This window comes from Onychostoma macrolepis, chromosome 13 (genome assembly GCF_012432095.1).
Source record: "Onychostoma macrolepis isolate SWU-2019 chromosome 13, ASM1243209v1, whole genome shotgun sequence".
Taxonomy (NCBI): domain Eukaryota; kingdom Metazoa; phylum Chordata; class Actinopteri; order Cypriniformes; family Cyprinidae; genus Onychostoma; species Onychostoma macrolepis.
Window position 1 is genome coordinate 26469797 of NC_081167.1, and position 15246 is coordinate 26485042.

At 35.0% G+C, this 15246-nt stretch overlaps 1 protein-coding gene across 1 annotated transcript in view; it reads left to right on the plus strand.

Moving 5' to 3' along the window:
* The window catches only part of cdh23 (cadherin-related 23), a 274516-nt gene that overhangs the window by 180977 nt on the left and 78293 nt on the right, over nt 1-15246 (plus strand). The window contains exon 14 of the mRNA XM_058795349.1: nt 14416-14480. Within this exon, the coding sequence (XP_058651332.1) occupies nt 14416-14480 (65 nt within the window). The remainder of the gene's footprint in view (nt 1-14415; nt 14481-15246) is intronic.

Here is a 15246-nt window from a genome sequence, read left to right on the forward strand (position 1 = left end):
GTTTATTAAAATGATTCAAATCAGCACCAATATTAGATTTAAAGAAGTGAGTTTGGTGCCAGACTACCTGTTAATCTGAACCAGAGTCAAGGTTAGCCTAGTTAGTTCCTACTGGTAGATACCATAACTATACCGTCTGGCTGTAAAATGCAACTTTCTCTTCCATTAATAACTATTCGAAAATAACCATGTTTCAGGAGAGTACATTTTTTGCAAACAATTTCAGTATATTTTAGAAGGTATTTTACCAGAGCCTCATTTATTTATTTAGATTAAACCGATTTTACAAATATTAAATGATATATAGTATATTATTATTTTCCCGTCTTCTCTATTTAATGTCATAGCTCCTGATAGTCATTAGTCTATTCTCTGGAAAGATATGCAGAGCTGTAGCTACTTCATAGAGCACTGTTTAGCCACTTAGGTTTTATGTCAAAAGTGCAAGAAAAGCCTTTTTCCTTCAAATTTTCAATGACATGGTCCCTTTAACACTATTCCAGACTATATCACCCCATAAATATAGCCTCATTAACCCTTAACGATCACTTATTACCCGCTCATATTATCTGAATTGTGAATCCATGCTGTCTGTCTTTTTAACATCGTCATAAAGGCTCTTTTATTTCATTAAGTGAGTTTAGTGCTGTGATCCTTCACCATAGGCCTGTAAAATCAGCTGCAGACTCACGGCTCAATAGCATCACCTTTCATGGTGTGCCATTATTCAGCGAACTGTTAAAGCAGGTGGGATCTAACACATTCACTGTGATGCAGGTTAAGTTAATTAGTGAGTAAGCAGTCATTTAGCATGGTGTTTCCCAGCTGTTTTTGACTCATGTACCCCTACAGCCCCATCAGCAAAGCTTTGAGGAAATAGTTTTACTTGTGTGGATTTCAAATAGGTCACCTGTGAGGTTCCATTGTTATGATGCTGCCTTTGCAAGCAGCAAGGAACCTCAGTAGAGAACATCACTTTGCATAAAAACAGTGTCTGCATTTTAAAGGGGTGGTTTACTGCTTTTTTTCTTTGCTTGATTGTGTTTATGGGGTGCAATATAACATGTCTTCGTGTTTCGTTTGTTAAAAAACGCCTTATTTTTCATATATTTCACCTTTATTGTAAGCCGCTTTCTCCTCTGTCATTTGAACGACCGGTTGACTTCCTGATTCTCTGAAACCACTCCCTCAGAAACAGGCGATGGGCTCAGATTGGTTAGTTGGGCCGGTGTGTTGTGATTGGCTAAACTGCGTACTGCACATTGTCCGGAAACTTCACGCCCATTACCTTCACGGGCGACAGTCGCATGTGCTGCGGTCAAATGTAAATAATGGTGTCAATATTGCCATATTAGTTTGAGCCAGAATCAGACCCAGAAAGCGGTAATGAAGAGAGTCAAGCAGAACTTCCGCAAGCACGGCTCTTACAAACGTTTCTGAATGGAAGTTTGCTGTTGTGATTACATATCAATTTTTGAAGTTTGTACACGTTTGTCTTATACACACAAAATAGCATCGAACTAACTGGCTACTATAACCAAACAGCGTTGGCTTGTGTTTACGTTCTTGATCAAATCGAAAAATTACGTCATAAAGTATACATGGAAAATACATTTACAAAATTAGTACATAATTACAAATTCGGGTCCAAAATGTTTGTACGCGTTTGTCAAAGACACACGAAATAGCATTTAACTAACTGGCTACTAAAGCCAGCGTTGGCATTTGTTTACGTCCTTGATAAAACTAAAACATTACGTCTGAAATTATACATGCAAATACATTTAAAATGATTAAATCTTACTTACAGGTTGTGGCCCAACAACTGCTGCCTCTGTTTTTAAAGTTGTAACTGCTCCATGTTTTAGTAATAGTTTCTGTGTGAATCCGGCATTGAACTTGTGTAGATTCTGGAAGCTGTCTTCCGTAAAATGCGCAGCACAGAGAGCTGAATTACGATTGTAATTGTCAGGAACATAATCAAACATAAATTTGAACCATTGCTGACGAACTACAGCGTCCGTAGGAAGCCCGAACACAGAAGACCAGACAGCTGGGTGAAAATAACACCGTTTTGACGGCATGGCTACAACTCTCCACTGTAACTCTTCCTCTTCGACAAAGCCGCAGAACATGGCCTTGCCCCCTTTTTTGTGTGTTCCGGAAGGAGGGGTTTGATGGGTTTTTTACGTATGCAACCCGGGAAGTATCTCGTTGTAGTCCCATAGGAGTCGTTTTTGTAGGCATTAAACTTCCTGATTTTTAAAAGACGATATCTCCGCTTACGTTGAACTTTCAGCGCAGCAACTTTGCAGATACTGTTCATGCACCAACAGCAACATTACACACTATTTAAAATGAAAAAAGTGAAATCGCAGTAAACCACCCCTTTAAAGCTGGTGTAGTTTCACGTCACAGCTGTGTGCTTGTGTTGCTCCAGCCTTCAGTGTCACATGATCCTTTATAAATCATTCCAATTTGCTGCAATTATTATTATCAATGTTGAAAATAGTTGTGCTGCTTAATATTTTTGTGGAAACCATAATACTGTTTTTTCAGGATGCTTTGGTGTATAGAAAGTACAAAAGAACAGCATTTATATTAAATTTTTTTCCTATTTACAATGTAAGTCTTTAGTGTTACTTTTGGTCAATTCAATGCATCCTAGATAAGTAAAATTATTAGTTTCTTAAAAAAAATCGTATACAGTAAGGTCCATATGTATTTTGACACTGAAACTGTTTTCATAATTTTGGCTCTGTGTGTCACCAGAATAGAATTAAAATTAAACGATCAAGAAGAAATTGAAGTGCAGACTTTAAGCTTTAATTCAAGGGATTGAACAAAAATATAACATAAAAACAAACATTTTTATACACAGTCCCCCCATTTTCAGTGGCACAAATGTAATTGGACAAATAAATGTAATCGTAAATAAAATGATCATTTTTAATATTTTGTTGAGAATCCTTTGCAAGCAATGACTGCCTTAAGTCTGGAACTCATGGACATCACCAGAGACTGGGTTTCCTCCTTTGTGATGCTTTGCCAGGCAGCTGACTTCAGATGTTGTTTGTTTGTGGGTCTTTCTGCCTTTAGTTTTGTCTTTAACAAGTGAAATGCATGCTTTTTTTTTTTTTTTTTTTAAGATGTTTTTGGCAAAGTCTAATCAGGAAAAAAGGGGAGGTACATATTAAAGAGCTGTAATTCCTTGATCGTTCCTCCAATTGTGATGAGAATACCCTCAAATTAAAGCTCAGAGTGTACACTTTAAGCCCATTATATAACTGTAACTTGACTATGTTTTGATCAACAGCTAAAATAAAAATTGTGCATAAAATATATTATGCATAAAAATATTGTGCATGAATATACATAAAAATGTATATTCAAATCACACACTATCAATATTATAAATTAAATAGAATTCAAATATATGAATATAATGTGTTATAATATTAATACAGTATATATAATATCACATTATATTCATTTATTTGAATTGTATTTATTTTATAATATTGATAAATTGTGTGATTTGAATCATGCAGAACATCAGGAAAGGTTTTGTTGTTAATCTTACCAAGTTGATTTGTCTTATTACATGAAAAGTTTTTTTATTACTTTTTTGAGCCAAAATCTACATTATTTGTTATTTTCAAACAGCCATTTTTTGCAGTGTAACACACAAAGTCGTGCTTCACAAAACTCCATATACACAACCTATTGTGTGTTTAAAAAGGCGCACACACACACACACAGAGAGAGAGAGAGAGAGAGAGACGTTGTTTAATATTTATAGTGACGGCAGTGGTTATCATTATAAATATTTATAGTGATTTAGTTTGTATGTGTCTCATGAGATGAGGGCAGCTCATATCTGCTAAATTGCTTCTTTGTTTTCAGTCTGTCTTTTGGCTGCAGTTTGTTTGCATCTCTCCATGTCCTATTTATTATTTTCACTTGCATTTATACACACGCTTTTCCTTCAGCCATTATAGCACTAATGGATTTCTGTCTCTTTGAGTGTGTATGTGTTTGCTGGTTCATGGTTTGAATCGGTGTATGTTCATGGGTGTGTGTTAATGGTTCTATGTTTGTGTTTGTTCACTCACATTATTTCTCTTGAGGAGTTTTGTTAGTGTGTGTGTGTGTGTGTGTGTGTGTGTTTACATACTCATATGGACATTTGACTTAGAGACAGTTCACCCAAAAAAAAAAAAGATATTTTGGTTTAGAAAAGCATAATTTTTGCATTCATTATTCCGTGAACACTCATTTATGCATTACAGGAAGGTTTGAGTTTGCTAAGTTGCTAAGCTACTGGTACTAATAAGCACAAAAAAATCCGAGCACACACACATTTGTTAATTAATTAGATCGTGCTGCTTTAATCAATACTTTCCAGTATTTGCGGTTCATTTATAATCAACATTTCTCTCAACTGATTTTGGCTTCGATATTGACCAAAATGTTATCTTGAAAGCTCTGGAAAAGAACCATTGGCTCAGCTCTGCCTGCTCATCTAGTGCTGATTTTTAGTTTAGGCACCATTGTTTACTGTTATTTTTCAGCTACTTGTAGTCTCACATAACCACATTTTTGTCTTGTTGCATAAAATCTGGTCCAGTTTGCAGCTTTGCGCCATTATTAAACCACTTTAACTGGAAAGGTCTGAAATACACACAGCACTAATAATACTTGCATTACAGTTAATGAAGAAGAGGAGAGGATCTATACTTTTGACATAGGTTTCTGTTCTCAATTTTCTCTCATTATTCTTTGCTTTGAGTCTTATTTTTTTTTCTTTAATCATAAAAAGGAGGACAGTCGCTGATGATGGTCTGTCTATAAAGTATAGCCGCTGGCTAAATACAGACCTCATATTCATGTTGGCAAATCTCTCTCTCTCTCTGTTCTGATGTAGTTTGGCTGTGTTGTTCCTGTCACGCATATTTTAATCCCTCTTTTTTGTTGTTGTTACGGCCAAATTTGAACGGAAAGCTGATCTATCTCTCTCTCTGTCCACATCACTTCTCTTCATTCTCCTCCCTTTCTTCCTCTCTCTAGAAATCACTCTTTTACTTATTTTCTTATCACGGTCCTCCAGTTTGTTAAGACGTTCATCTTGCGTGTGTGTGTTTATCTAATTGCTGTAATAGGTTTATTCAGTAAACAGTTGATAAGACTCAGACATTGCCCTGAGGCAGCACTTGTCTTCCCGTTGTCTGATGATTCTTGGAGAATTTTATTTTCAAATTTAAAAATAAATAAATATATATATATATATATATATATATATATATATATATATATATATATATACAGTGCTGTGAAAAGGTTTATGCCCCTTCCTGTTTTTTATTTATTTTTTGCATATTTGTCACACTTAATAGATTCAGATCATCAAAAAATCTTAATAATACACAAAGATAATGCAAGTAAATATAAAATGCAGTTTTTAAATGATGATTTCATTTATTAAGGGAAAAAAGCTGTCCAAACCTACCTGGCCCTACGGAAAAAATGTATTGCCCCCTCCTGTTAAATCATGAAAGAATTGTGATTAGACACATTATTGTAGAAAGCAGAGTTAAATTTCACTAGCCAAACCCAGGCCTGATTACTGCCAGACCTGTTGAATCAAGAAATCACTTAAACAGAACCTGTCTGACAAAGTGAAGCATGTTTAAAGAGCAACACATCATGCCACGATCTAAAGAAATTCAAGAACAGATGAGAAACAAAATAGTTGACATGTATCAGTCTGGAAAGGGTTATAAAGCCATTTCTAAGGCTTTGGGACTCCAGCGAACCACGGTCAGAGCCATTATCCAGAAATGGAGAAAACTTGGAACAGTGATGAACCTTCCCAGGAGTGACCGGCCTACCAAAATTACTCCAAGAGTGCAACAACGACTCATCCAGGAGGTCATAACAGAACCCAGAACAACATCTAAAGAACTGCAGGCCTCACTTGCCTCAATTAAGGTCAGTGTTCATGATTCAACAATAAGAAAGAGACTGCGCAAAAACAGCATCCATGTGAGAGTTCCAAGACAAAAGCCATTGCTGACCAAAAAGAACACAAAGGCTCGTCTCACATTTGCCAAACAATATCTTGATTATCCCCAAGACCTTTGGGGAAATGTTCTGAAGACTGATGAGACAAATGTTGAACTTTTTCGAAGGTGTGTGTCCCGTTACATCTGGCTTAAAACCAACACAGCATTTCATAAAAAGAAGATCATACCAACAGTCAAACATGGTGGTGGTAGTGTGATGGTCTGAGGCTGCTTTGCAGCTTCAGAACCTGGATGACTTGCCATAATTGATGGAACCATGAATTCTGCACTCTATCAGAAAATCCTGAAGGAGAATGTCCGCCCGTCAGTTTGTGACCTCAAGCTCAAGCGCACTTGGGTTATGCAGCAGGACAATGATCCCAAACACACCAGCAAGTCCACCTCTGAATGGCTCAAGAAAAACAAAATGAAGGTTTTGGAGTGGCCTAGTCAAAGTCTGGACTTAAATTCAAATGAGATGCTGTGGCATGACCTTAAACAGTTCATTCATGCTCGAAAACCCTCCAATGTGGCTGAATTAAAACAATTCTACAAAGAAGAGTGGGCCAAAATTCATCCACAGCGATGTGAAAGACTCATTGCCAGTTATCGCAAACGCTTGATTGCAGTTGTTGTTGTAAAGGGTGGCATAACCAGTTATTAGATTTAGGGGGCAATTACTTTTTCATGTAGTGCCAGGCAGGTTTGGACAGTTTTTTCCCCTTACTAAATGAAATATATATATATATATATATATATATATATATATATATATATATATATATATATATATTGCTTCATTTTGATTGAAGCCATTTCATCTGCCCACTTTTAAAGGCCAACATTACACAACAATCGCCATCATTTTGTTGTCACGTCGTCATTTTGATATAATTGTTCCTTTGGTCTAATTCTGTTAACCTCAATAAAATATTAATTTCTATCTAATTGCTTTATTTAAACCTCTAGCCTATTATTAAAAATGTATACATTGAATCGTGATACACAATCTTGTACACAGGTTTTATTTTCACAGTTATTAGGATTTATATGACTTTGCAAGTTTTGATTGGTTTAAATGTCTTTGAATGTGTGAAAGAAATGCCAAGACAAAATGCTGCAAATGCTCTTTATGTTTGGCATGTTTTGATATGTTTGTAATGTATTTATGTCTTATGTAGTTTTCCTAGTTTCATATAGCTTACCCTAGGCTAAATTATTTTAAAATAAAGCTAATATAATAACTATAGGCCTTTTTTGCTGCTTTAGAATAAATTATTCTAAAGCAGAATTTTATTCATTTATGAATCACCTTTCTTTTTTTTTTTTTGACATGCCCATAAGAATGTTTAGTCCGATTGTAACTTGTGGAGACATTTTTCAGCTAATCTCGGTAGATTAGTGAGGCCCTAAGGGTCTCAGAGGAGTGTAGGCCTCAATGTGTGTGTTTTGGCAGATTGCTCCATTGGATTAATGTGTCACTAACAGCTTAGTCACAGATTCACTTTGACCACCGAGACTAATACTGTCTCACACACACTCATTTGAGTGTCCTAATAAGCCGAATTTACTCAAAACATTCGAGGAAACTTGTTCCATTAAATTAATTAAGTAGCTAATGGTGTCTCTCAAAACTTGTCATTAAGTTCACCTAATGTGCTTTTTGGAAAGAGTGAACTTTGATTAAATTAATTGCAAGTAGATTCAGCTCAGTGTTTCTGCTCAGTAATTTCTGTTGATTGTTTCTTAATCATTGATTCTAAATTAACTTAATAAGAACTAAATTAAAATCATCATATTAATTATATTGTGAAATATTATTGTAATTTAAAATGTCTGTTTTCTATTTTAGTATATTTTAAAATGTAGTTTATTTTCAGCAGGCATTACTCCAGTCTTCAGTGTCACATGAAATCATTCTAATAGGCTTATTGGTGTTTAAGAAATTGTCTGTTATTATTATCAGTCTTGCACTGCTTTATTTTTTGGAGTTTTTTTATTCTGAGATATAAAGTTCTAAAGAACATTTATTTGAAATTGAATATTTTTTTAACATAATAAATATCTTTACTGTAACTTTTGGTCAATTTAATTCATCCTTCTCCAATAGAAGTATTTATTTATTCAAAACAAAATATTACTGATCACAAATTTTTGAACGGCAGTGTGTGTATACACACGCACACACACACACACACACACACACACACACACACACACACACACACACACGTCTGGTTTGCTATCCTTGTGGGGACTCTCCATAGGCGTAATGCTTTTTCTACTGTACAGATCGTATATTCTATTGCCCTGCACCAACCCTACACCTAAACTACCCCTTACAGGAAACTTTCTGCATTTTTAGATTTTCAAAAAACTTCATTCTGTGTGATTTATTAGCTTGTTTACCCGTGGGGACCTCAATTTAGGTCCCCACCGTGACACGAGTCCTCATGAGTCTGTGTGTATTCAGGTTTAAGTCCCCACCTGAATAGAAAAACAGGTACACACACACACACACACACACACTAAAGGCCCATCTACACCAATGACGATAGCTATAGCAAAAATGATAAAGGTATTTTTTTTAATTGTTCTAAATGTAAAGCATAGAGTCCACACCACAACTATAACGATAATTACACAGAGGAACAATATAGTTGGAATCACTTTCAAAACGATTTTTTTCCAACTGAAAGCCAATCAGAATCAGCATTTAAAGCAGCAGGTCCTGCACATGCTTATAATAAACAGAACGGTGTGGATGCTGATAGTTATCATTTTAGTTTTATTTGAAGTTATTGTTTGTGGTGTGAAGGGCCTTAAGCTAGAAGACTTTAAGGAAAATATTAAGCACTGACTGTTGTTGGTTGTTTGGTTTGAGTGAATGAAAAGAGGGTTTTTTGTTCTGTGGATGGTCTCTTGTCTCATCTGTTACAGCTGGATGTCTTATTGAGGGTCTCTCCTCACCCTGGTGTCACTTTTGCTTTCATTCACACTGAGATGTTGTCTGACACGTGTCAGTCAGAGAGAACCGTCTTTTCAGGGTTTGGTCCAAACTATCAGGCGCACATTCAGGCCTGTCTTCAGGCCGTTCCTCTGCACTTTTATTGAAGTTTAGTATCTTTGTGTTTCTGTTGGGCTGCTGTCTGGAGACTCAGGTGTGTGTCTTTGGCAGACTGAGCAGAAAAGATGAGCAGGAAGAAGGGATGGTGGAGAGAGAGAGAGAGAGATACTATCACCTCTCCTGTCCTCTCTCCGTTCTGATCCCTGTCTATCTCACCTGACCTGCATTAAGTCTCCTCTCATCGTAGCGACGGTTGTCACGCTAACACCCGGAGCCCTGGCACTGTCATCACTGCACTTATGGGCCTGTCAATCACACTGAGAGAGAGAGAGAGAGAGAGAGAGAGGTAAACAGAGAGAATTGTGAGGGCAGAGCCTGAAGAAAAGGGGAGGATTTTGTTTGTGCAAAAGGGCATGAAGGAGTGATAGAGAGGACAATGGAGAGAGAAAATCACATTCTTTCATTTAATTTTTGCTTGCTGGTTTGTTCATTTGTTTATTTGCTACTTTTATTTTTTTTTATCCTGATGTTTGTTATTTCATTTGTTCATTTGTTCTTTTAATTGTTTGTAAAATCCATAAATGTTTTCTGTTTGTTCAGTTTATTCATTTAGTTCCTTTTTTGTTCTTACTTTTGTTTTGTCCATTTGTTCATTTTCCTTTTTTCTGTCATTTGTTTGCTTGTTTGTTTGTAGAAAGCTGTATAAAGAAAGTCTATAGAGAAGACAAAAGAAAGATCAAGTCTGTTTTGTTCATTACTTTCTATCTTTTTTGTTAATCTGTTTTTCTCTGTCCCAGTTTGTTCCTTATATTTATTTTGTTCCTTGATTTTTTTTTTTTGATCAGTTTATACATTTTGTAAAATTTTTGTTTCTTTTAGTCCATTTGTTCATTCTTTATTTTATTTTTTGTTTGTTTGTTTTTTGTCCATTTGTTTGTTCTCTATTTTGTTTTGTTTTCTGTCAGTTATTCATTTTTTGTTAGTTTGTTTATAGAAAGTTGTATAAAGGACGGATACATATAAGACAAAAGAAAGAAAGATCGAGTCTAATTGTTTATTATTTTCTATCATCTGTTTTTTTTTTTTTGCTTATTTGTTAATATTTCAGTTGTTCTTAGTCTGTTTGTTCCTTTTATCCATTTTGTTTTTATTTTTCGTTCTTGACTTGTTTTACTTTGTTTGTTTATTCATTCTCTTTTGTTTGTTCTTTTCTTTTGCTTCTTTTTTTTGTTTGTTAGTTTGCTTATTCTGTTATTCTGTTAAGGCTATAGAGAAGAAAAAAGGCAGAAAGAATTGATTTGTTTGTCCTTTCTGTATTTTTGTTTGATAATTTTTAATTTTGTTTGTAATTTGTTTTGGTAAATTTGTTCTTTTACTTTTTGTTGTCCTTTTCTTTCTTTCTTTCTTTTTGTTTGTACGTTTGTTTCTTTTCTTCCCAGATCACACACTGATTGGCTGAATGCATTCAGAAGTGTAAGCTCATTGGCTGTTTATTCGATTATTAAGATGAAGGAAGTGAACATTGCGGTCCGTTGCTGTTCCACCCGTGTCACAGTAAAACTCTGGCAACATATTTTGTAACAAACTGTTTTGGCCGGTTGGCTGAATACACTGTAGAGTGGCACCAGGCGCTGGTCATAATCCACACTCACAAACACACACAGAGGGTGAGGTCATCATCAGGGCACGGTTGAATCATGGATTGTAATAGTGGCACTGACAGCAGCACACACTCCCACAACTCTATGACCCTGTACACCAGCAGCACCGCCAGTCAACTGAAACCCCATTACCAGCACCCAGCCGTGATCCATCACAGAACGCTCGCCATAGAGAGAGAAATTAAACAACAAGCTCTTACATCATACGCTTACCTTGACATTAACATCAGCACCACAAAAAAATTAAGTAAAACTGTAAAAGAACATCAAATTTGGCATCCCATTTAAATGAGAATCAGCCTTAAATAATTTAATCAGAAGCACAGTCCATCACACTCTACAAGCACGAGCTCTGGGATTCACACACATCAAAAGGGATTTTGTCAAATGCGACAAACACCCAATATAGACTCCGCAGGCAGACTCCTGCAAAAATACCCCATCAATGTAGCAGCTGAAGATCAGATTTAAGACTATACGTTTTTGGCAGAGCCTTGGATTAAAATGCAGCTATATCAGATCATTATTGAAATGCAGATAGGAAATTGAGACAACAAACAGAAATGACCAAATAAAAGAGCAAATAAGATTTACAATAAGATTTCACTTCTACTGATAATACAATTTTGGTAGGCTACTATGAGATGGATAGCCTAAATGTTATATAATTCAGATGGGCTACCTGTTATTTTTATGGTATATCAAAAAGTGTATATTTTTCAATGTCATTGTTGGTACATTTTACCAGTATTTACCATACTTTCAAAACAAAAATTAAAATAGGAAAAATATGCAATATGAAAATAATTTAAGAAAAAATGTGTTTTACAGAGAGAGAGAAAAAACAAAAAGATTTTGGTTTTCAAACAGCCGTTTTCCAAAAGGTACATCTGGAAAAAGGGGCGTCATCTTATAATCAGGGTTGTCTTATATTCGGGTCAATATGGTACATATACAGTAAATGAACATACTTTCCAGAAGGCCAACTATTCACTAAAAATGTTTTTTTTTATTGGTCTTATGAAGTATTCTAATTTGTTGAGATAGTGAATTGGTGGGTTTTTGTTAAATGTGAGCCAAAATCATCACAATTAAAAGAACCAAAGACTTAAACTACTTTAGTCTGTGTGCATTGAATTTATTTAATACACGAGTTTCACAATTTAAGTTGAATTACTGACATAAATGAACTTTTCCTCGACATTCTAATTTATTGAGATGCACCTGTATGTATGTATATATATATATATATATATATATATATATATATACATTAGTGCTGTGAAACGATTAATCGCATCCAAAATACAAGTTTTTGTTTTCTATTCATTAAATATATTTATTTATAATTTATTATAAATATGAATAGAAATATAGACAAGTAAATACATGTAAATATTTTAAAAACATATACTGTATGTGTGTGTATTTATGCACACGTTTATATTAGTATGTTTATTTTTGGTCATATCCATTAAATATTCTGTAATATTTTTATATTTGGATGGCTTGATATTACTCTTGTTTTCCACTAATGTTTCTGTTGTTTTTGGTACAACCTGTCTCAGTTATTATGGCCTCATTAATTTTTGGCCTTAAAGGTCACGTAAAGAAAACAAACTATGGTTGGTCACTTTAAATGTCATCAGATGGTCTCTTCCTGTCTAAGTGGCCAGTTCTTGGCTGGATTAAGCTGCAAATTGGACCAGACGTTGACTATTGGCAAAGTCTGGCTACATAAGGCTATGAGAATGAGACAGTGTACGTGTATAATTACAGCAAATAGCTGCGGAAAACTCTACAGATCAGTTTCAGTCCACCAAATCAAGCCCCAATAACAACTGTCTGATAACAGACACCTGCACATCTGCTTTGATGGATTATCAATTCCAAAAAAGAAAACAAATTCTCTCTATATCAGGATCTAACAGATGTTGCACTTGGCGTTTGTGTGAGTGTGTTAGAAAAGAGAAGCGTCACTTGTCATATTCTGTTTTTCTTTCACGCACATACGCAGCTGCGCTGTTGTTTCTGCAGTGACTTGTTTTTTCAACCTTTTGTATTAATTTGCATAAAGATACAAGTCAGGTTTGAATCTGTTTCCCTTCAGCACTGAAGAACTTTATTTCCAAATGCACACACACCCACATTTTATGCTGTGTGTATGCTATTACACAACATCTATTTCACTAAGATATATCTCATAATGTTCCTGTGCTGTATTTATTGTCAAATGCAGTGTCATTTTGGGCAGTTTTTATGATTCTGACATGTGCCAAATTCAGCATCTGTCGCTGTGGTTTCAAGAAAGACTTTATTTCCCATTTTCAGGAGAATAATGTAACATGCTTTGATACCGAATGATTACATATTCATATACTATACTTATTACTATGGTGCATGTCTACCTTGACAGATTTTTTTGGTTGTGAATTGATTGATTTGTAAAGAAAATACAGATTGTTTTTCTGCAGAAAAGTGGATTATGCACTACCATGTATAAGTTTGGATTTTTTTTTTTTTAAGAAATTAATACCTTTAAATTGATCAAGAGAATTTATAAAATTGCAAAAGTTCTACAAAATTTCTATTTAACTTTTCTATTCGTCAAAGAATACAAAATCTCACATTTTCCACAAAAAAACAGTTTTTAACATTGATAATAATCAGAAATGTTTCTAGCATCAAATCAGCGTATTAGATTGATTTCTAAAGGATCATGTGACATGAAGACTGGAGTAATGCTGAAAATTTCGTTTTTATTTTAGTTTAAATTTTTGTAATTTTTGTGCTTTTGTGTTTTTTATACATGTTTCAGTTTTACATGTTTCACGTTTGCAGCATTTCTAAAGATTTTCATCTATTCTAAAATGTAGCTTTCATTACAGCTTTATTAAGGATTTTTAATCATTTCTGCATTAAAAATTGAGTGCCACATATCAGCTTCTGTCTCAACCAATTGTTGAGTCTATTTTACCCAGTATTTGTGAAGTATGTATATTTATGCTCATTAGATTATCACTTTGTTAGCTTAGCAATTAACTAAAGTCAAACTTTTTTGTAATCAATTGTGAGTCAAGTCTCCAGTGCATGCACTCCTGTATAACGTGGAGTTGCTGTCTTTATAGAGCACTCGAATAGACATCAATGCGGCTCACTGGGGTTTAAACAGCAGCAGAAATCAGGCTTAGTGAGTGTTGAGGTGTGGGTGAACATGTCAGTGAGCCCACTTATGTGTTGTCACTCATCTTTACTTTCTTTTCCTTTACTTTTATAAAGGCAGTTCTGACAATTTAAGAGGTGAAGCAAAAGCTTGTGTTGTTTTAGGACAGAGGACAGGGCAGCCAGTTCATGCCAGCCCATCTGGTGTGAGGAGAGTTCTTCCCCTTATGGTCCTTCCTGAAGAGAGACTGTGTGTGTGTGTGTGTGTGTGTTCAGTGTTAATCGTGCAGAACAGAGTACTTTGTAGGGTAGGACAGGGGATGCTGACACCATCATCTCAATATTAAAACACTGAAACACACTCAAGGATACACAAACACACACATTCACATACAGAACGACCAAGAGTATGCGTCTTGATGATGCTCATTTCTCTCTGTTTGTGTGTTTCTCTCTGCAGGCCACGGATAATGACATTGGCACGTTTGGAGTGGTTCGGTATTACTTCAGCGATGAGCCAGACCAGTGAGATTATCATTCATTAACATACTGTGACCTTTCACACTGATACAGCATCCTGTTTAATTCATTAATTTCCTCTGATTAATTTAATCCACATCTCTGTAGATTTGCATGCCTTTCTCTTCTGTTTCCGTAGACTTATTTCTTCTGTGGCTGTGTTTCAAATTAAATACTACCACACTGTTTACTGCATGCCAAACAGTACATAATGCATACTGTCATGCGATATTTTATGTCTATTTGTTTATTTTTTAAAGTTGAAACATGTATGAAAGCATGAACGTGTGAAATTATGAAACATGCAATGACAAAACAGTTTATAATGGCATCACTGTACTACACCCTTAATTCGATGAGCAACGTCCTGTTATCAGCTAAGTTTGGTAGTAAAATTGTTGTTGCATTTATATCTATCTATCTATCTATCTATCTATCTATCTATCTATCTATCTATCTATCTATCTATCTATCTATCTATCTATCTATCTATCTATCTATCTATCTATCTATCGTTCTATCTATCTACAGTCATGGCCAAAAATATTTGCACCCTTGTAATTCTCTCAGGAAATTGTTCCAGTTGCAAATGTTTTGGTATTCACATGCTTATTGTTTTTGTTTGCACTGCAACAACACAAAAAAACAAAGAAGAAAAGTCAAACTTGATAAAATTTCACACAGAACTATTGGCACCTTGTCAAAATTGTAAGAAATAATTGCTTTTCAAGCATGCAATGCTCCTGTAATTTGTATTTAGACACACCTGTGG